This window comes from Schistocerca piceifrons, chromosome 6, assembly GCF_021461385.2.
Source record: "Schistocerca piceifrons isolate TAMUIC-IGC-003096 chromosome 6, iqSchPice1.1, whole genome shotgun sequence".
Taxonomy (NCBI): domain Eukaryota; kingdom Metazoa; phylum Arthropoda; class Insecta; order Orthoptera; family Acrididae; genus Schistocerca; species Schistocerca piceifrons.
The window spans coordinates 86,857,261-86,878,495 of NC_060143.1; the positions used below are offsets into that span (position 1 = coordinate 86,857,261).

The 21,235-nt window shown below is 44.2% G+C and overlaps 1 protein-coding gene across 1 annotated transcript; it reads right to left on the bottom strand.

The window, feature by feature from the left end:
• Positions 1-7,709: 7,709 nt before the first annotated feature.
• Positions 7,710-14,374, bottom strand: LOC124802970 (prostaglandin reductase 1-like). Its single transcript, XM_047264061.1, has 3 exons — positions 14,138-14,374; positions 10,362-10,718; positions 7,710-8,267 (listed from the first exon to the last, which is right to left on the bottom strand). Exons 1-3 carry the CDS (start codon positions 14,348-14,350, stop codon positions 7,815-7,817), a joined length of 1,023 nt encoding a protein of 340 aa, XP_047120017.1. The 5' UTR covers positions 14,351-14,374; the 3' UTR covers positions 7,710-7,814.
• Between the last annotated feature and the right edge of the window lie 6,861 nt (positions 14,375-21,235).

Sequence of the window (21,235 nt, forward strand, 5' to 3'; positions counted from 1 at the left end):
TAGACTGAACTTATTGAGTACACGCAATGGACTGTGTTCTCTGGTCCCACTGTACCGATCATTGACAGGAAATGGTTATGTTCGGATACTTGGAGATTATATTCGGCCATTCATAGAACTCATGTTCCCAAACAACGATGGAATTTTTGAGGACAGTGCGGCATGTCACCGGGCCATAATTCTTCACGATGGGTTTGAGGAACATTCTGGACAATTCGATCTAATGATTTGGCCGCCCATATCGCCCGACATGAATCCCATCGAGCATTTATGGGACATAATCGAGAGGTCAGTTCGTGCACACGATCCTGCACCAGCAATACTTTCGCAATTATGGACGGCTATAGAGGCAGCAAGGCTCAATTTCTGCAGGGGAGTACCAACGGCTTATTGAGTACACGCCACGTCGAGTTGCTGTACTGTGCTGGACAGGAGGAAGTCCGACACCATATTAGGAGGCATACCACGACTTTCATCACCTCAATATAACCGTCCACCAAATGCCATTGACACCACCAAAGTAATTAATATATAACACTGCAGTCACCGTAGAGAAATGGGAAAGAAGGAGAAATGGTTCAAATGGCTCTGAGCACTATGGGACCTAACATCTTAGGTCATCAGTCCCCTAGAACTTAGAACTACTTAAACCTAACTAACCTAAGGACATCACACACACCATGCCCGAGGCAGGATTCGAACCTGCGACCGTAGCAGTCCCGCGGTTCCGGACTGTAGCGCCTAGAAAGAAGGAGAAGAAAGAATTGTAAGTACATCATCTTTCCTTTTGAACTGCATTATCTTATTTACAATAAACTTCCTGGGGGAATAAATATGCTATGAAGCAGTAGTTTAAATGCCTAACTAAACGCGTCCACAGGACTATCGTGGGTGAGTTAAATATATTGTTCTCATTAATAAGGCGTATGACACTACTTGGCGCCGCCTTATCCTCAACCAACTCCATCAGTGGGGCTTTCGTGGCCATCTTCCCATCTTCATTCGGTCCTTTCTTTCACGCCGGCTCTTTCGATATCGGGTTGTTAATGTGCTATCTGATTTGTACGTTCAGGAGAATGGTGTTCCTCAGGGAAGCGTTTTAAGTGTCACCCTCTTTGCCGTCGCCATTAACAGTATCACGTCCACTATCTGGAGTCCTGCTCAATGCTCCTTGTTTGTGGACGATTTTACTGTTTTCTGTTCTTCCTCCAGTCTTGTCACTGCTAGTCGGCAGCTGCAGCTTACTATAAAGCGATTAGAGGCATGGAATTCGAAGACGGGTTTTACCTTTTCTGCAGACAAATGTGTGTGTGTTCATTTTAATCGTTCTCGACGTGCTTTTACCTTCCCTGAATTGCGTCCGAGGGACACCATTCTTCCTTTTAGAGACACTGTGAGGTTCCTGGGCCTCACTTTTGATTCCAAGTTGTCGTGGTTGCCGCACCATAAAGACCTCAATGTGCGGGCCCTGAAGGCACTGAAGTGTCTGAGCCATCGGTCCTGGGGAACAGATCGGGCGCGTCTGCTGCAGTTTTATAGGGCTTTCGTCCGATCGCGTCTTGGCTATGGATGCACCGTGTATGGGTCAGCGAGGCCTTCGTATCTGAAGATTCTTGACGCAGTACACCATGAGGGTATCAGGCTGGCTACTGGTGCCTTCCGTACCAGTCCCATCCCCAGCCTGTGTACTGAGGCAGGGGAACCGCCGCTCGCCATCCGGCGGAAACTCCTCATGGTGCGACGAGTGTGTCAATTCCTTGCCTGTCCTACCTCCCCTGCATACCCTACTGTTGCCCGACCGCCTATGGAACGTCTCTTTTCCAGTCGTCCAAGGGCAACGAGACCATTTGGGATTCGTGCCAAGCATTTGCTTGAGTCCCTTGGTGTGGAGTGTGTGGCACCCCAACTCCAGGGTTTTACCCGCCTGCCTCCCTGGTTGCTCCAGAGGCCCAGCGTCCTTTTAGACTTGTCAGAGTACCGGAGGAGGTGCACTCCTGCGTTTGTTTTTACCTTCTTATTTTACGATATTTTAAACCAGCATCCTGACCATGTACCAGTATATACGGATGGCTCTAAACAGGGGGACTCTGTAGGTTGTGCTGTGGTTTTCCCTGATCGAGTCATCAAATTACGGCTTCCTGAGGCTTTTACCATCTTTGATGCTGAATTGTTTGCGATCTTGCGGGCATTGGAGCAGATGAGATGTGTTCCCAGTCTTAAGTTTCTCATCTGTTCTGACTCCCTGAGTGCCCTTCAGACCATGCAACACTTGTACCCAGCTGATACGGTAGTCCAGAACATCCATGATGCCCTACTCCACCTGCAACGGCAGGGGAAGGAGGTTTCTTTCTGCTGGGTGCCGGGGCACGTGGGTATTAGGGGAAACGAACTGGCGGATGTGGCTGCCAAAGATGCATGTTCCCTCCCTCACGTTGTTGAATGTGCCGTCCCCCTCCATGCTGTTACCTCCCTTTTGCGTTTTCGTGTTATGCGTCAGTGGGAAGAGGAGTGGCTGGCAGTCGGTGAAAATAAGCTGCGTCTGGTCAAGGCCACCACGCGGCCATGGCGTACATCCTACCAGTCATGCAGGCGGGATGAGGTTCTTCTCACCCGCCTCCGCATCGGGCACAGTCCCTTAACGCACGGTTTTTTACTCCGGCGGGAGGACCCCCCAATCTGTAGTGCTTGTGGCGTCCAGATAACTGTCCGCCACATTTTACTTGACTGTCCTTTATTCTCTGACCAGAGGGCGGTGGTTTCCTTGCCACCGGATTTGCCCTCTATTTTGCAAGACGACGCAACGACTGTGGTTAAGGTTTTACGGTTTTGTGTCCTGTCCAATTTGTTGCCTCGGATTTTAGGGAGAGGATTTTAATGTGCTGCTGGGTGACTGGTTCACCCAGGCTTTAGGTAAGAGGTCCGCCAGTCACGATTACCTACTTGTTTCACTTCGATTTCAGTTCTCTTTTCCTTGTGTTTCCTTTCCTTTTTTAGTGCGTTTCTTCTCCTCTTGTCTTGCCTCTGTATGTGAGGATTTGTAACTGCGTCAGGCCAGTACCTTTTAACCGTTCTCCTTGTTCGTTGTCCGTCTTCGTCCCTTCTCCGCATGTGTTCCTGTTTCTATGCGTTTGGGCGCTGATGACCACGCTGTTTAGCGCCCGAAAACCTCAAACCACACACACACACACACAAAACACACATTTGAGATATACAGAAAACCCAGAACAAGTGACACTAATTTAAGTGCAACCTCAAACTACCCTCAGGATCACAAATAGGCTATAGTCAGGTACATGTTGAATAGACTGAACACGATCCCATTAAACACTTCTGATTACAAGAAAGAGCTAGCCATTATAAAACAAAAGGCATTAAAAATGGACGCAAATAAACAATGGTAGACAAACTAAAGGGAAAATAGACACAAATAATGAAAAAATCTTACCAAACCACACCAACACATACAAACGGCACTACTAGAAAAACAGGGCATACAGTGACCTACCACAAAATATTCACACATAAAATACGTAACATATTCAAGAAAAAAAGGGAATAAATGTTGCTTACAAATCAAACAACTCAATACAAAAGCAGCACATCTCAAAACTGAAATCAAAACCAGACGGATACCAACAACCAGACATCTATCAGCACAGTTGTAGACCTTGTAAAATGATATACTTTGGAATGACTGGCAGGACATTCGACACAATATATGAAGAACACATCAGAGCATTTCAATAGGGGACAAAACAATCCCATATTTGCAAATCATCTACAACAAGAACATCATAGACCATGCATTATTAAAAAAGATATGAACATCGTAAGAATCAGTACAGACAGACACCTCCTCCATTTCCAAGAAAATTTCTCCATAAACAAAGCATTAACACAAAATAAACAGTTGCTCAATGACCAAATAAATGTTTGAAACCAGACTGCACATGAAATAATTGATGACATTACACGAAAAAGGAAAAAGGCCTTTCCATCCTTCACCCTCTCCCATTCACCCACCCAACCCCGCTCAATTTCATTTCACTTCTTGCTCTACGCCTTCTCCTCCAACTCACAGTCCATCACACTACTATATACTCATATCCACTAATGATAACTTCACGCTCCCCCCACCTAAAGGAAGAAAACGCGGCACTATTACTTCACTACTTTTACACAGTACAAAAATACAAAGCAACATAATTATATAGAATTACGAACATACAATAAACTGAAAAAAGAGTGTAAATCAAAGACAAACTACATGCAATGTTATGTTGGCAACACTACAAAACACATACCACAATACCTGCCTAGAAGCATAAAACCTAAAGGAAAACAGTGGTGTGAATGTGCTAAAAAGCATGCTGTGTAAAACATAAAAATGCATAGTTCTGCCGTACAACATAAAATTAAACTACAACTATCAGTGTGTAAAGAAGGAGAATATCAACGACGTGCTAACAGATGGCATTTTCCGATGTAGGTGTTAAATCAAGCGGAAATCTTCGCAAGTAAAAACCAATATATCGTTAACGAAGTGTTTTTCAATCTCAAAGCAAATCAAAATGTAAATAAATTAATTACAGAACACTGATGACGCTTTATCTCAACTAACGAAACGCTTCTGGCGAAAAGACACGCATTTTTTTTTTTTGCAACTACAGAACAGAAATACCCTAAAGAATCATTTGTTTAAATTTATTGAATCTTTGTCTCACTCTTACTGCCACTAATAATTTTCCTTCGGTAAATTCTGAGGTGACCTGAATAGAAAGCATACAAGATACAATAGTTTTTAATTGTTTGATGACTTGATTACTAGTTTCTTAAGCATATAGTGGCGCTTATCATAAGTAACTTTTCTGAGAAATATTTTTTGTCATTTGTTAATTTCCTTCAAATTCCTTCAATTAACATATGAGGTTATTACAAAGTATGTCACACATTATTATGGCAGGCCAAGTAACATGTATTGAATGGTGCATGACTCTTAAAATCGACCGAGACACGTTACATTATTTTCCGACAAGTCACCAAGTCGAAATATACAGTGACTGGAACATTCTACGAATTGTTTAAATCTTCGGTGTTAGAATCCCACTCCTTGGTCACACAGCCATTGACCTCAAATCTCTTCTACATTGACAGTACACGGTTAAAGTTGCACTTGAACTGTTTGATGGGCTGTTGGCCCCAGGAAACATCAAAGTTAATTCTGGAGCCCTCTTTGGAATGAAAAAGTTACTGACACGTAGCGCTATGATAGCTAATACTAAATTCCACACATGTGCCTGATGCAAAGGTCACATCTCAGTGAAGCTCCACACAAGGGAGGAATTGGTTGCAATGAGGTACTGAAGATCCTAGTGGTTCGTTAGAGAGTGGTGAACCACTACGACGGTCAACGCCTGGCCCTTATCTCATTAGGAATTAGTTTTCCTGGTAAAAAAAAATGGTTTAAATGGCTCTGAGCACTATGGGACTTAACGCCTCAGGTCATAAGTCCCCTAGAACTTAGAACTACTTAAACCTAACTAACCTAAGGACATCACACACATGCATGCCCGAGGTAGGATTCGAACGTGCGACCGCAGCGGTCGCGCGGTTCCAGACTGTAGCGCCTAGAACCGCTCGGCCACTCCGGCCGGCCTTGCCTGGTAAAGACAGAGCGATGGCATCAATGCCGTGAAGACACCAGGATAGCCTTGGGTCTATCTGTCGCGACGTGGCCCTGTGGAGGTAGGTACTCATCATCAGAATATCTGCCATTGCCTTGCATCAGTTCCTCAGTTCCTGGATACTGTCATCCGTGGTCGATGTTGATTGCCCTCCTTCCTGGTCAGCATCACCCAAGGCTGTGCGATCTTGGTCAAATTGTTGACATCATTTCAAAAAGGGTGCATGCAGCATAGCATTTAGTCCACATACAACCAGATTTTCACGGTGAATCTGTGTGCCATTTGGCTGAATTAACCACAGGAATCGTTCAGCCGCATGTACTTCAAGTTTGGAATACACTTCCATTTGCTACGGCACTTCACTCGCACACTGTGACACTCATGTTATCGGTGCTGAAGCAAAGGTGTGTAAACAGGAAACCCAGAACATGTACTCTCTCCTGGAAATGCGCCACTCCCGTTGATATATGGTCTATGTGGCTGGTTCCGTTGGAGGTTCGAGTCTTTCCTCGGACATGGGTATGTGTGTTTGTCCTTAGGATAATTTAGGTTAACTAATGTGTAAACTTAGGGACTGATGACCTTAGCAGTTAAGTCCCATAAGATTTCACACACATTTGAATATTTGATATATGGTCTTAGTGTGGGAAGACATTTGGAACTTATTTTTTGGAATCCCCTCGCAGTTTTATAACATGAATCATCTTGGGAGGTACTGTATACTGACAATAGCACTGAATTCATTTTGAGAATCCCTCTTTATGTGGTCATCACCAACCAGCAACACGTGCAAGAAACTTGTGCCTATAACACCACATAAAATTCACACCTCAGCGGCATATTAACCCGAGTGTGACACAGCGAGAGAACTACGATGTTTAACGAGTTTTCGTGATTTTTTGTGAACTTGTTATCTCTAGTTGTGATACTTTGTTATTCGCCAATGATATAATTAGTAAAGTGGCTGTTCTCAATGTAGACGCTGAGCTTCGTATCAGCCACTCATCTTCTCAGGGCAACTTTGAGCTTCTGAGTGTCATTACATGGTGTGTTAGCATCGATTATCTTATCAGTGGCTACAAAGGTGGTGATGGGGTTAAATGTTATCTAACATTTAGTACATGCGGCATGTCTGCTTGGGACAAGGTGACTGTTAGGAATTAATCTAAAGACAAGTAGCTACAATTAACACAATCTTTGCTTTTTAGTTAACTAGTTCCGCATTCCTCCTCTGTGTCCATCTTCACTTTCCCTCTCTCTCTGATCTTAAGTTTTGTTTATTGTTAACAGAAACGGAACCCCAATAGAGAAATGAAGACACTTAAAATGAATCGATAAATCGGTTGGGATTATTAAAGTAAGGGGTACACGAGAGATGTGTAAAACTGCTGGATCAGAGAGGACGGTAGCTTCACTGACAGTGTTTCGCATAGTTTTAGTCCATAACCAGGTAGTGTTGCAAACCTTCAGATGACACAGATTCCATACTAGTACTCAAATCATAAGTCGATAAGCTATAAAAACAACATTCCTGTTTCCTCTTGAAACTGAATGTGACGAAGAAAACAAGACTGCACAATACTACGTACACAAATTTTGTTTAAATTTATATAGAAGGTGCAAGAAAATGTGTGGAAGAGACAATTTGTCTGATGTGAATTTGTCTAATGGTTAAAGTGCCCTGGTATCTAATTTAAAATTGACACTGAGAAAAAGAACGAAACAGCACATTTTCACAGCACAGCTTTTCCTTTCCCGCATCAGTTTTAAGAAGACAAATGTACATTGTTGTTTACAAAAATATATATCCTATGTGTGACCCAATGCTACCAGAACTTTGCGTAAAAATTAGAAATAAAACTGTCAAGAACTTTTCGAGGTATTTGCGAACAATGTTTCTGTTCACGTGTTGTATACTCGTAAATGTTTATTCAACATATATATAAAAAAACATATAACCCATATCTGTCCAAACATTTATTAGAGATTAGCGTAAAAATTTGAAGTAGATCAGTCAAGAACTCTTCGAACTTCTTACTAACAACTTTTATACTAACACATATATTAAAGATGTGAACATTTGAATTAAATCGAACAAAACTTTTTCCACTTTTGATAGATGAGGAGTGTTCACAATTTGACAACAGCTTTCCCAAAGTTCTCGCCTCTCAGCATACCGATGAAGGCTTTGGGAGTATTGGCAAAGCCGTGGCTCACAGTTTCCCTGTACTTGAGTTTACCCTCTTTTACCCACTGCTGCAGTTGGGTGATTCCCTCGTCCCAGCGGTCGTGCCACCGCGTATAGGAGCAGCCCTCAATGCGAAGTTGATTGACAAGAAACGTGAACGGCAGGGTGACCAACTTTTGGGACTGAGACTCATTGTACTGAGAGATGGCGCCGATAACAGCGATGCGACCACGGTAGCGCATATGGCTGATGACCTTAGTGCTCATGTCGCCCCCCACGTTGTCGAAGTACACGTCGACACCATCTGGGGCAGCCTGCTTCAGAGCGGTGGACACGTCTGTAGTCTTGTAGTTAAACGCGTGATGGAAGCCCAGCTCCTCTTTTAACCATTTCACCTGAGAACAAGAGACATGTATCATAGCAGTACAAGATGTTGCTTGAACCTGTTTGCTAAGTTGCTTACTTATCTCAGACTTATATTAGCTGCGAAAAACAATGAATTTCTGTCTTGGTGTACACAAAAATATGTTCTTATAAAACGATAGTTACGGTAGGTTAACAGATACGGTAAATTACCTGCGAAGAAATGCTCTTTTCGGAGCTCAAAAATATGTGCCTCTTTAAAAGATTCTTGCAATAAAGTGGAGAATCAGCTGCATAATTCCTCATTACATATTCCTCGCCAAAAATTTTGGAATGCTGGTATATTCATGCCATTTTAATACAGAAAATTATATGTCTCTTTAATCAGGTTCTCTTTGTACATACCTTCATACTTCACGTCCATCTCACTACTACTGTCTGTATTTGCCTGTTTTGCACTATCTCCTCCCTCCATAGACAAACGAGAGCCAAGAATTCTTGAAAAGTACATCTCACAAATCAGTCCATCATCCCTCGGTTTTCGCCTGAAGATGAAAGCATGCCTCACTTCTAAAGCGTCCCACGGACTCAATACAACCCAACAGAATGCTGATAGTTATCTGAGTATGTATTTGTCAGGAATAATATCGAATGAACTAACAAAAGACGTTAAACACCATCTGAGTACTAGTATGATGTAACCACATGTCTCCTCTTTCCAATGTCTACGTTATTAGATCTGGCCACCACTCACCACATTTACTTTTGTCCCAACCCACAGGTAAGTTCTCTGTAAAATGTTCAACCAGTGCCCAAATGCACTAACTTGTAGTTTTTTGTGCCATGTCATTCAGAAATTTCAGATTAGTGTTAGCTGATGTCACGCATTCGCCCCACTCAGCGCTGTCAGTTACACACAGTGAAGGGCCGGACTTTATGCAAAGACAAAAAGTTGACAGTTTAAGACGACTTTAATATCTTTCAGTATTGATACTAAGGTCATCTGGCTGAATTGTTCGGACTTATAGAAAAATATAAAACACAATGCACGTGCATCGTGTTGTCAACAACATCCACACCCATTTTACTTCCTGCTTCGTTTCCAGCTACTCGCTGACTCCCTTGCCCACCTATGCAGCTACTCGCTGACTCCCTTGCCCACCTATGCACTGCAAGACCCTCCACTACTTCTACATCTACATTTATACTCCACAAGCCACCCAACGATGTGTGGCGAAGGGCACTTTACGTGCCACTGCCATTTCCTCCGTTCCCTTTTCCAGTCGCGTATGGTTCGCGGGAAGAGCGACTGCCGGAAAGCCTCCGTGCGCGCTCGAATCTCTCTGATTTTACATTCGTGATCTCCTCGGGAGGTATAAGTAGGGGGAAGCAATATATTCGATACCCATCCAGAAACGCACCCTTTCGAAACCTGGGCAGTAAGCTACACTGCGATGCAGAGGGCCTCTCTTGCAGAGTCTGCCACTTGAGTTTGCTAAACATCTCCGTAACGCTATCACGCTTACCAAATAACCCTGTGACGAAACGCGTCGCTCTTCTTTGGATCTTCTCTATCTCCTCCGTCAACCAGACCTGGTATGCATTCCACACTGATGAACAATACTCAAGTATAGGTCGAACGAGTGTTTTGTAATCCACCTCCTTTGTTGATGGACTACATTTTCTAAGGGCTCTCCCAATGAATCTCAACCTGGTACCCGCCTTACCAACAATTAAATTTATATGATCATTCCACTTCAAATCGTTCCACACGCATACTCCCAGATATTTTACAGAAGTAACTGCTACCAGTATTTGTTCCGCTGTCATATAATCATACAATAAAGTATCCTTCTTTCTATGTAATCGCAGTACATTACATTTGTCTATGTTCAGGGTCAGTTGCCACTCCCTGCACCAAGTGCCTATCCACTGTAGATCTTTCTGCATTTCGCTGCAATTTTCTAATCCTGCAACTTCTCTGTATACTACAGCATCATCCGCGAAAAGCCGCATGGAACTTTCGAGATTATATATTCCATCTCCTGATGGCATTCCTGCCAAATGTTGCCCTCTCTAATGGACACACAAGTTACAGTCAGGTTGAACAAAATGTAAATACGTACCTTAGCGTCAGATCCGGCAAAGCCGATGACAGTGCAGCCCTTGATGAGCGCTATCTGCCCCACTATGCTGCCCACAGCTCCTGCAGCGCCAGTGACCACGACCACCTCTCCCGCCTTGGGCTGGCAGACCTCCAGCAGTGGGAAGTAGCCGCTGATCCCAGGCATGCCCAGCACCCCCAGGGACAGGGATAACGGCAAATCCCCCAGGTCTGGCACCAGCATGGGCGGCGACAGGACGACGGGGGGCGGCACGTCGGGCCCCACATCAGCCACTGTGCGGTCCCGCCACCCCCAGTAGGCCACGATGTGTTGCCCGACTGGGAAACCTGCAGCCCGGCTCTCCACAATCCGTGCTACCTGTGGGCAGACCTCACCGTTACACCACCATAACACAAAGCACCAGCACAAGTGGCGACATCTGCTGGTGGCATGGCATATCGGGTCCCACTTCACCCACCAGTGGCAGTACCATGCCAATTTCTCAATCTTGACAAGTGAACCTATGACTAAATGTGCAACTCTCAAGACATAAGAACCGTAAGAATACGTAATATCGATCCCATACAAGTTCCTACCCTAAGCAGGTCAGTCCTACTCCACCAGTATGATTGATACTGACCTCAGTATCCTTAGCTTCTCTAAAGTCGAGAGTAACAGATGGCGCCAGTTTATTACCTTCGTCACACGTCGCCTAATTTCTGTTCCCTGCAACAGCTACCAGAGAAGGCACTCCACTCTTATCTGATGCAAGCATTTGAAAACTTCCTTGATGTATAAATGCAGATGCCTTATATACAACTGGAACTGTGACCCAACCCGCACACAAAGTTCGCACCAAAATACCCAGTACCCTAACACTTTCCAAACTAATGTAATATAACTATCGCCACCTAAGAATGGTTACCAGAAGTGTATCCACACCCTGATCAACCGATCTGACCCTACCAATTTTTAATATCCCGATGACATAATCAATGCTGCTTCTCTCTTTCAAGAAATCTTGACTAAAACTACTTCTCACCAAGCTCCTTTCACTCCATGAAATCTTGTAATTCTCAGAGAATCTCGTTGTCTCTACCGCTCAGTCAGTTCGAACCACAAGTGGGACACGGTACACGTCACTTGCACTTTAGAGACAGATGGGTAATTTACTTAATGCTAAACGAATCTGGAACTGTCATCAGTCATGCAGGTATACCCAACCTTCACTCACTATAATCTCAAGTAAGTACTCAAGTAAATATTGCAAAGCTTACCATTCACAACCTGCACCAAGCTATCTATCGCTTCCAAGTCACCATTTTCACCTTAACAATCTTATTAAAGCCTATATTTTTGCCTTCTACCTTCAAGAACCGTAATTAGCCATGAAAATCCAAATTTAATCTCATCTTGCCCTCAAATGTCCATGATAGCATAGAAACATCCATTCCCTGCCTAGTTACCAAGTTAAAATTCATAAACACCATAACATGAACCAATTTAGATGTGTCAATACAGCAAGCTATACTGAAGCCACTTCCTAAATGTAAAATGCCTTACATCCAAATTTATCTTTATATGTTCAAGTTCATTCACCTAGTCATTTCCTGTACGAACACCAGAACAAATTTCATATCTCACAGCTCCTATTCCTATCCATGTGTGGCATTCTGGTCACTTACTCAAGCTGCTTTTCAATAATCTTTCAAGCAATTTTATTTGTATAAATATGTTCCTTATGAAAAGCCAACCATCAAGTTTAACAAACAACACCACCTTCTCTCAAATTTTCCATCAAACTGCATGTGTGCTCCATGGAGCCGTCCTGTCACCACTGATTTGTTTTGTACACACAGCTGATATCCAACATCTCTACCTATCCCACTACATTGGCAGCTGCTATATTATCCAAACGACACCGCCTCTCTTGCCATACATCCAACCCTCCATTCATCCAACTCAACATCTTCAACTCATGATTGAACAGTACCTACTTATCCCTCAACCCAGTGAGAAACTCATCAGCACTATAGGGAAAAGCACCAAAGCATACACTCCCGAAGGCTTCTACCTCACTAATCACAACCGTCCAATCCACCTAACCAATTCAATGAAAATATCTTGACCTAACACTAGAACGAAAACTAAACTGTGTCTACATTAATGAGGATAAAACGAGAAGTGGCATAACCAGATATTCCAGAAAGTTCGCTCACTGGAAGAGGGGTCAAAATAAATGAACATGAGTCTCAGTTTAAACCTAGATATTCGACCGTTTCATAAAAAAACGACGGTCAAGGTACTTTATCTGCCTTTTAGCGAGCAATAAGTTCAACCAAAGAAGTGGCGCAGTGGCTAGCGTCGAGAATTCACACTTTCTGGGCCCTGTGTTCGAAACCTGATTAATATTTTTAGTTTTGTTTTCATTTCTCTACCCGTGTTCATAGAAGTTTACTACACGAATGTTTTCTCATGTACATTCAATTGACATTGTCCGTATTCATCAACTAATTCTACGTCTGGTGAATGAATTAAAAAAAAAGTGAATGAGAAAATTATTTGAAACTGTTTCGGTGAAATTTGTAATCAAATCACGACCATCTCCCACGCAACTAGATTCTCATCCATCCCAACATCCTGTCAAGAATTCATCCTTGCACAATTGACGGCGGGACCGAAACTTCCAGAAGTCATCAACCATGTATCTACAACCTGTAGTCGTACATTCATTACAGTCCCGTACAGGGGAGACATTTTAATTGAAAGTTGCTTGTCCGGTTTCGGCAGATAAATACGTTAATACAAATCTGTGTCGTTCCGAAGTACGATGCAATATTCGTTCGGACATGCATGCAGGTGCATCGTACTTCGGAACAACACAGGCAGTGACATATCGTATAGATAGTGAAAGGTCACCTACAACTTGTATAGAAATCAGCTGCAGTTGTAAGAGTCGAAGAACATGAATGGGAGGCCGTAACTGAAATGGGAGGGACACATGGTTGTAGGCTATTCCTCATGATATTCAAACTGTCCATTAAGCAAGCAGAAAAAGAAGCTAAGGAGATATTTCGGTTGGAATTAAAGTTCCAGAAGGAGAAATAATGGAACTAATGTTTGCCAGTGGCGTTGAAATTCTGTCAAAACGTGAAATGACTTGGGATGTAATTTGAATGAAATGCATAATTTCTCCAAACTGGATTGTAAGCTGAATATCAGCACAACTGCAATTAGGCTGGGTATAGTTGTATTAAATTAGGTGATGCTGATGAAATTAGATGATGAAATGAGAAACTAAATGTAATGCTCACATTATTATGTATTGGTGGTGCCTGAAGTAACAATGAATCAAATATTTATAGAAATCACACCAATTATCTCACTTGTATTTTCAGGCGTAGAAGAAAAAGGGTGATACAACCACTTGTGATGGAAGTTCTGCGTGTAACAGTACAAAGCAGATCGCTTAAACACTGATCTTATGCAGTCCTGAGTAAATCATTCTCACACGCGTTTATTGTGGCACTCACCGTAAACATGGACAGACTGATAGTGTTTTGAAATGCAACGCCCAGGCAACTTCTAAACAGTGGCCATCGATGGCCGTGGGAGTCTAGACGCATCACAAAATTAAAACGCAGTACAGTAGCAGTAAGGGCGTCACTTGCAGTATCTTCCTGTTTCCACATAAAACTTTTATGACGTCACTATCGTTGCATATGGCTGGCCATACTGAGATACTGGTTACTAGTCTGGGTCAGATAAGGAAAGAAAGCAGATCAGAGATCCTTTACCTGGGCCCCGATCATGGTGTCTCCCACTTTCTGTCCGTATTTCTCCGTGCCTCCCATACCCCTCTGGAAGGGGTCAACGCTAAAATAGACTGCCTCAGCTAGGATTTGTCCATCCTTGAGGGGTGGCAGCTCCTCGTCCTCGACCCGAAAATCCTCCGGTCGAGGCTCTCCCTGGAATCTTCTGGCGAGGACGATTTTGCGTGCCTTCACCATGGTCGCTGGTGCTGCTCTGGCGACTCGAACGAGGCAGCTTAAATAAAACGACCGTCAAGGCCTTATCGAATTGTTGGCGGTATCTCTGTGGCTTGCGTAACTCACAGGAAGAGCTTGCTGTGTGTCCATGACTAAGCAGTACTGGGCATTACTGGCATATTTCGGGATATGCAATCGCTCGGGCCTATTAAATGCGCTGATGGGTGTCTCTGTGCTTAACGTGCCTCCGATGTGATAAAATAGTGCTGATAATGCCCAGAGTACTGCGGAACGTAAGACAACTTGGTATTAAGAGCTATGATTGCACTCTTAAATTCTAATTTTGATATGCAGGGTGATTATAATTAAAGTTAAACTTTCAAACCGTTGTAGAAATAACACCACTGGTCTGAATGACGTCAAATTGCAAAGGAATATTATCGGAGAAGGGGCAAAACGCATGGCAGAAGAAAAATAAACAGTTACAAAATGTAGCAATAGATGTCGCTGTAAGCATCATAATTTAATAGTGGTCGACTACAAATGACAAATGAATCGTACAACAAAGCCTAAGGTGTACGTCTGACGTTAAACAAACTGTACTACTCAGTGCGCATGGGTGTACAGGTGCGATGCTGTTAGTTACGCAATAATCCCATCCGCCACGGCTAGATCATATCACAGTGGATGGGAAAAATCGGTTTTTAACTGTCCTGAGGCCAAAAACCGCATAAAAATCCTCACTCAAATTGGTTTTTAACTGTCCTGAGGCCAAAAACCGCAAAAAAGCATCAATCACATCGAGAAACAGCATGTCCCACAACTGAGCGAAGTGTTTCCGGGGTCACGTTCAGAATGTGTTGCGCAATGCGTACCTTCAGTGCAGCTAAGTTTGCATTCGGAACACTGAACAGAACATCTTTCAGAGAGCCCACAGCCAGAAGTCACAGTGATTAAGATCAGGTGATCGGGACGGACAGACTGTAGGGAAATGGCGGCTGATAATTCTAGCATTTCCGAAATGGCGCTTCATCAGCTGCTTAACTGGATTTGCAAAGTGCGGAGGTGCTCCATCTTGCATAAAAATGATCCCATCCATACATCCACGCTGTTGGAGAGCTGGAATGACGTGATTGCGCAAAAGACACTCGTAGCGCTTACCAGTGACAGCACAGGTAACAGGACCCGAAGCACCTGTCTCTTCGAATAAATATGGCACTATGATAAATGATGCCGTAAACTCGCACCATACAGTGGCCTTTTCAGGATGAAGTGGTACTGATTGATTTTCGTGTGGATTTTCCGTTGCCTACATTCGACAATCCTATGTATTGACATATCCTGTCAGATGGAAGTGGGCTTCGTCTGTCCACAAAATCTTCCACGAGCAATCATTGTCCACTTCCATGTGAGCAAGATTTCTAAAGCAAAGGTCTCTCTTGCTGGCAGGTTAACAGGAAGCGACTCGTGCACACAGGTAATTTTGAATGGACAGCAAAGAAGGATGTTTCGTATGATTTTATGCACCATGCTCACGGGTATGTCCAATGTCCGGGCAATTCTCCGTGTACTACACGTTTGCACACCACCACTCATCTCCTCCTGCATTGCTGTGGCCACTGCTTTCACTAACGTCGAATCAGTTCGTTTCATCCCTCTACCAGGCTGCACACCAAAAGAACCCGTCTTTGCGAATTTCCGAATCATTTTCTCCAGATCCACGGCAGTCATCGGACCAACGCCTTTTTTCAAACGCTTCAGTGTCCGGAACTTCAACAGAGCGACGTGTGCACAGTCATCATTCTTGTAATAGAGCTTTGCAAGCAGAGCGCGATCCTGCATTGAGGCAGTTATGGCGAACGTTGCAGACGCGAAAGGAGGAAAAGCCGTGTACCCGGCGTGTTTATTCCAACTTCAGTGGGTCGTCGCCATGACAGGGGTTTTCATTTACGGATTCTGGCACGTACAGCGCCATCCATTGATCAATTTTCACACTATTTTTTTTCTTGTGCCATACATTTCCCCCCTTCTCCGATAATATTCCGTTGCAGTTTGACGTCATTCTGATCACTGGTGTTATTTCTGCAACGTATTGAAAGTTTCACGTGACTATGAGCACTATGGGAGTTAACATCTGAGGTCATCAGTCCCGTAGAACTTAGAACTACTTAAACCTAACTAACCTAACGACATCACACACATCCATGCCCGAGGTAGGATTCGAACCTGCAACCTTAGCAGTCGCGCGGTTCCGGGACTGAAGCGCGTAGAACCGCTCGGCTACCGCGGCAGGCTTTCGAAAGGTTAATTATAATCACCCAGTATTTGAATCTGCAGAAGAAGAAAATGAAATTTATCCATCGGATATTCAATTGATTTTTCATAGATAATGTTTTGCCTTTCCTTGTGTCTCCTTCCGTTTCCTAAACTGCTTTCATCCAAGGACGTAAGGCCAGTACCAAACATGCAAGAAGCCGAAAGGTGGAGACACAGCACTATGGAACAGCTCGACAGTTAGAAGTTGGAAGGGTTTAGTGACTGTAAGCCACAAAGAAAGTAGTGATCTGCTGATGCATCGACAACTAATGCAAATGATAAGCAAAAAACCTACCATCAAAGATTGAAATCAAGGTATTAAGCAGCGACGATTCCGAAGAATTGTCTCCACTAGTTCACTCAAACAACTCTCAGACCATGTACTGAAATCGATGTTTAGATACCTTTTATGTTACGTCAGGTCTATCGTTTGCATTTTATTAGAGTTTCTTCTTTTCGTCAGAGAATATTACATTGCTTTCAAGCATTTTTCAATTGTTTCCAGTAAAATTTCAAAATCATCTATGTTTTGATTTTTAAATCCAGTCCACATCATGTTGTAAGGGAAGACATTTACTTAAAAAGTAGCACGTGTGCCGAAATGACAATTACTATAACAGGGCCTCCCAAGTTCGCCCAGTGGGTGTGTTGGGATTAGGGTAGGTGGAATCAGGAACAGTTTTCAAAAATTTTACACATTCAGTGTTTTCAATCTTACACCTCCGACAATGCTGCAAAAGAGTTGATTCCATAAAGCTAAAGTGCGATAGTTATGTATAATATTTATGAAGTTTCTAGCCTTATCTACTTTCACTGTAGGAAGGAACATAAAAATGTAGGGTATGATATAATCCCAATAATCGCAGTTGTAGAGTTATTTAGAATGTATTGTCTCTGATACAATCAGTCGCTTTTCCAAAGCCATTCCATGGCAAGTTGTAATAGTGTGTGACACACATAACTGAACTTTTCCTGCAGACTACGACCTACGGGCGACAATTAACCACGCGGAGCGCTTCTAACGCTGTGTTAAGCCACCGCTGATCTCACGTTGCGGTTCACACCATGCATGATTTTCATCTGCTAAGTTGTCAGCCGCCCACATCTGACGCTTTTTGTGTTTATTCCGTACTCATTTCCACACCGTTTCGGACTTCATGTTTCCCCATAGACTGACTCGCGTAGAGTGTTTTCGTTTCCTCTCACGGGGCTTGTCGAGCCATTGTCTGCCCGTGCAATACCTTGTGCCGACAGTGTTACTTAGCGGCGTTGTCATGCCTGTGCAGATACTGAAGCGGCGAAGAAACGTGTTCTTATGAGTGTGTCGCCCTTGTCTTTTTCTTTCTTTTCCACGGTGATAATATTGGGTCACCATGAACCTAGCATTCCAGCAGTTCTTGCAGGATCAGTCGCAACTGCAGAAGGAGCCACAGAATCAGATGCAGGCGTTGATAAACCAGAATGCAGAAACACATCGCGCCCTTACCACACACGTGGTTGACCAGGCGCCCGCTGTCCAGTTTTCTTCCCCGGACTCCATTTACCGGTTGCGAGGCTACGGAAAGGTGGGAGAATTACCTGCGCCAGGTTTTGCTGCACTGCCAGGCAAGGCGTACGATCTATCCAATCTATAAACCCGCCATGTTACTGTCCAGCAGTGTGGGGTTTTGTGAACTTGTGCAAAAGTTGAAACCTTGCAGTGAGCAGGAGGAACTCCTCTTTGACGAACTTCAGCACTTTTTTATTTAGTATTTCGGACTTTAAGCCCCATGTGGTGTTGGCACTGTATCAGCTTAACCTGCACTACTAGTGCCCCAGGCAGTCGTATGCGGCCTGGATTGCCAATTTTAAAGAGTCTCTTACGCAAGTGTCGCTTTGACTGTCCCATACATGCTACCCTATATGCAGGCTCACTAATCTAGGAGGTGAGTATCCTGTTATAACTCTGGCCTGTGGAGCAAGAGGCGTTGACTATTGTTTTCAGTGTTAAAATGTTTCACGTTTTCTTGCATGGTGCAAAATTACTTCTCATCACTGACCACAAGCCGTTGGTTTCCTCATTTTACCCTATTTTGCAGCTACCAGATAGGACTGCACACCGATTGCAGAGCCAAACCTGCTTTCTTAGTAACTATTGCTGTTACAGTAATTAACACTCCAATACTCATCATGCAAATGCTGATGCACTGTTGGGGCCGCTGGCGGGCTCGATCTGCAGTTTAATTGGCAGAAAGGTCTTGTGTTCACGTTGGACGTTGACAGCATGACCGACATGACCGCAGTCCCGCTTTTCCGGAAAATGTCGTCGGTTCCCCACATGTGTTGGCCAGATTCGTTCTCGTTTTGTTCAGCAGGGCGGTATATGTTTCTTCTCTTCCACTATCATCTCAACGAAGTCCAGGAAGTCTTCTTGGTTACCACAGGGGAGTTAACCTACCAAGGGGTCGTCCGCCACCTCCCCCCTCCCATACTGTATCGCACTCACTGTGGTATGACTTGTATGCAGGTGTTGGCATGACATCACACGTACTGGTCAGTGACTTATCACGATACTGAACATCTGGTGTTGGCTTGCACAGAATCAGGCTGTGTCAATTCGCCAGTTCTCCCCTTTGCTGGTAATACCTAACCTACAACCTATTTTGGAAGTGGAGTGCTTCATGCGGACATTCAAGACCCAAATGAAGAAATCTGTGTTGCCTCATCCCTCAACGATGCCGTGATGGGTTTCCTGGATGCATACCATGTTGATCCCTGTTAACAGGTGTAGAATGGCGGAACGTTTGCATAGGTGCTAACAGTGGGGTCACCTGCATTGTTGTGCCTTGGACCACAGCATCTTGCTGCTGCCATTTGGGTGCCAGGTTTTAGGTGCCAGCAGGGATTGCTGCCAGGTGTTGTGCTCAGCCATAAAGATCAGCAGTTGTTTGTGGTGGGTGTCAGTTGGTAGCAGCTAACCAACTGTGCAAATCAGTGGCACCTGCAGCACATCGGGTCGCCTCTGGCACTGTCTTCCTGTTGGCCAGGCTCCCACATGCAGCGGTGTGTTTCTCCTTCCAGATCATTAACATCATCTGCTGCCCTCCTTTCACTTACTGCCTCAGGCACCAGCAAGGTTCGCTCCCACACCTAGTGATGTGGAACCCAAGGATTTTGACATGTCTTCTGCCTCCTCTTCCCTCGCCAGTGGATATGGCATCGTATCTGCCATTGCTGGTGGACCAACCTGTCCCTCAGCCTACAGTCCTTTCCACCCATCCAGCAGAGCCAGCAATGTTGGCGTTGTCTCTTTTGGTAGTTGGTCCACTGCCGAGGTCTCTGGCACCGAATCTAGGTCTGCACTGGAGGACGCGGCTCAAGCTTGGCCATTTCAAGTTCTACAAAGTCTTCTCTTGGGGAAGGATTTAGTGTGATCAGCAATAGACATTGTGATCGAGGGAGATGAGCTGACACGGATAGCTGAGAAGACTAGCATGGAGAGCTGCAATGGGCTGCACATGTGAATCGTTGTATGGGCACACCAGTTGATGAAAGTGTTTACATAGAGGTGACAGTAAGGTGGGTTGGGCAGTTCTAACACTGAGTTCAAAACCATTAGATATCGCCTTGCACTTCGGATCAGGCGTTGTTTGTGTATGCTCAACTGTCACCCATCCATGCCAGCCACGTGTTGTGTTTACCCCATATTCTTCTCTATGCGATTTTGTACTTTCTGCTTCCCTGCAGATTGAATTGCACTGCGAGTCTTCGGTTTCTCTTGCAGGGTTCTGCACCCTGTTTTCTTGTCGAATCACAGCTTGAACAATACCTTGTGCTAACAGTGTTATTTAGCGGTATGTCGTGCCTATGCAGATACCAAATGAGGAAACGAATTTAGACAGCCGCAGTGTTGGAGATGAGACGCAAGTAGAAGAGTTTATCACTATCCCATTAGTCTTCTTAGCTGTTTACATATTGTATACTTCTTCATACTGATAGCGAATTAAGTTACGTAGGTTGGTCGTGACGTTAGCCATCGAGTTGCAAATTTAATCCAAGAAATCCATGTGGCAAGACGCGTGGAAAACCCTCGACTCTGCCGATGCAGCGAATTATGCTCAACATGAGTACGGCTATTGCACCAACTGTAAGCTGCAGTAGTGCTGGCCTTTTGTGAGGGCGAGGTCGTCAGCATTCTGTCGCAACACTAGGATGCTGCAGGCCCAATTGCGATGCAACATCAAGTCGATATGTCCTCTACAGCAACCATCCAAACATTCGATCCGACCGAAGCACAGTGTGATGCAGACACCTCTGCACTGAAACCGTAAGTCGATGTGGACACCCCCACTTCCAGATGACTTGTGACGTCCCCATGACGTTCTCTTATGAACTTCTAACTCCTTCTCGCCAAAACAGAGCTAGTTTCCAATTGCAAAATTAAGAAGGGGTTCTGCCCAATCGCAAGATTCTCTCCAGATAGAGAATTCCGCCAAGATAACGCATCTCCTTCTGTTGCCAGTCGATACAAAAACATCTTCTCTTCCACTAAAAAACGTTTGTTTCAAACCTGCGTTCTTGACACGACACACGACTACCCCAACAGCGCTT

What these genes read in the sequence shown, in the direction of transcription:
- LOC124802970 (XM_047264061.1), bottom strand. Translation starts at nt 14,350, where the DNA reads ATGGTGAAGGCACGCAAAATCGTCCTCGCCAGAAGATTCCAGGGAGAG. An exon ending in ACACCATGATCGGGGCCCAG is followed by an intron (nt 10,719 to 14,137) that starts GTAAAGGATCTC and finishes GTCTGCCCACAG; the next exon opens with GTAGCACGGATTGTGGAGAG. An exon ending in TTGCCGGATCTGACGCTAAG is followed by an intron (nt 8,268 to 10,361) that starts GTACGTATTTAC and finishes TCTTGTTCTCAG; the next exon opens with GTGAAATGGTTAAAAGAGGA.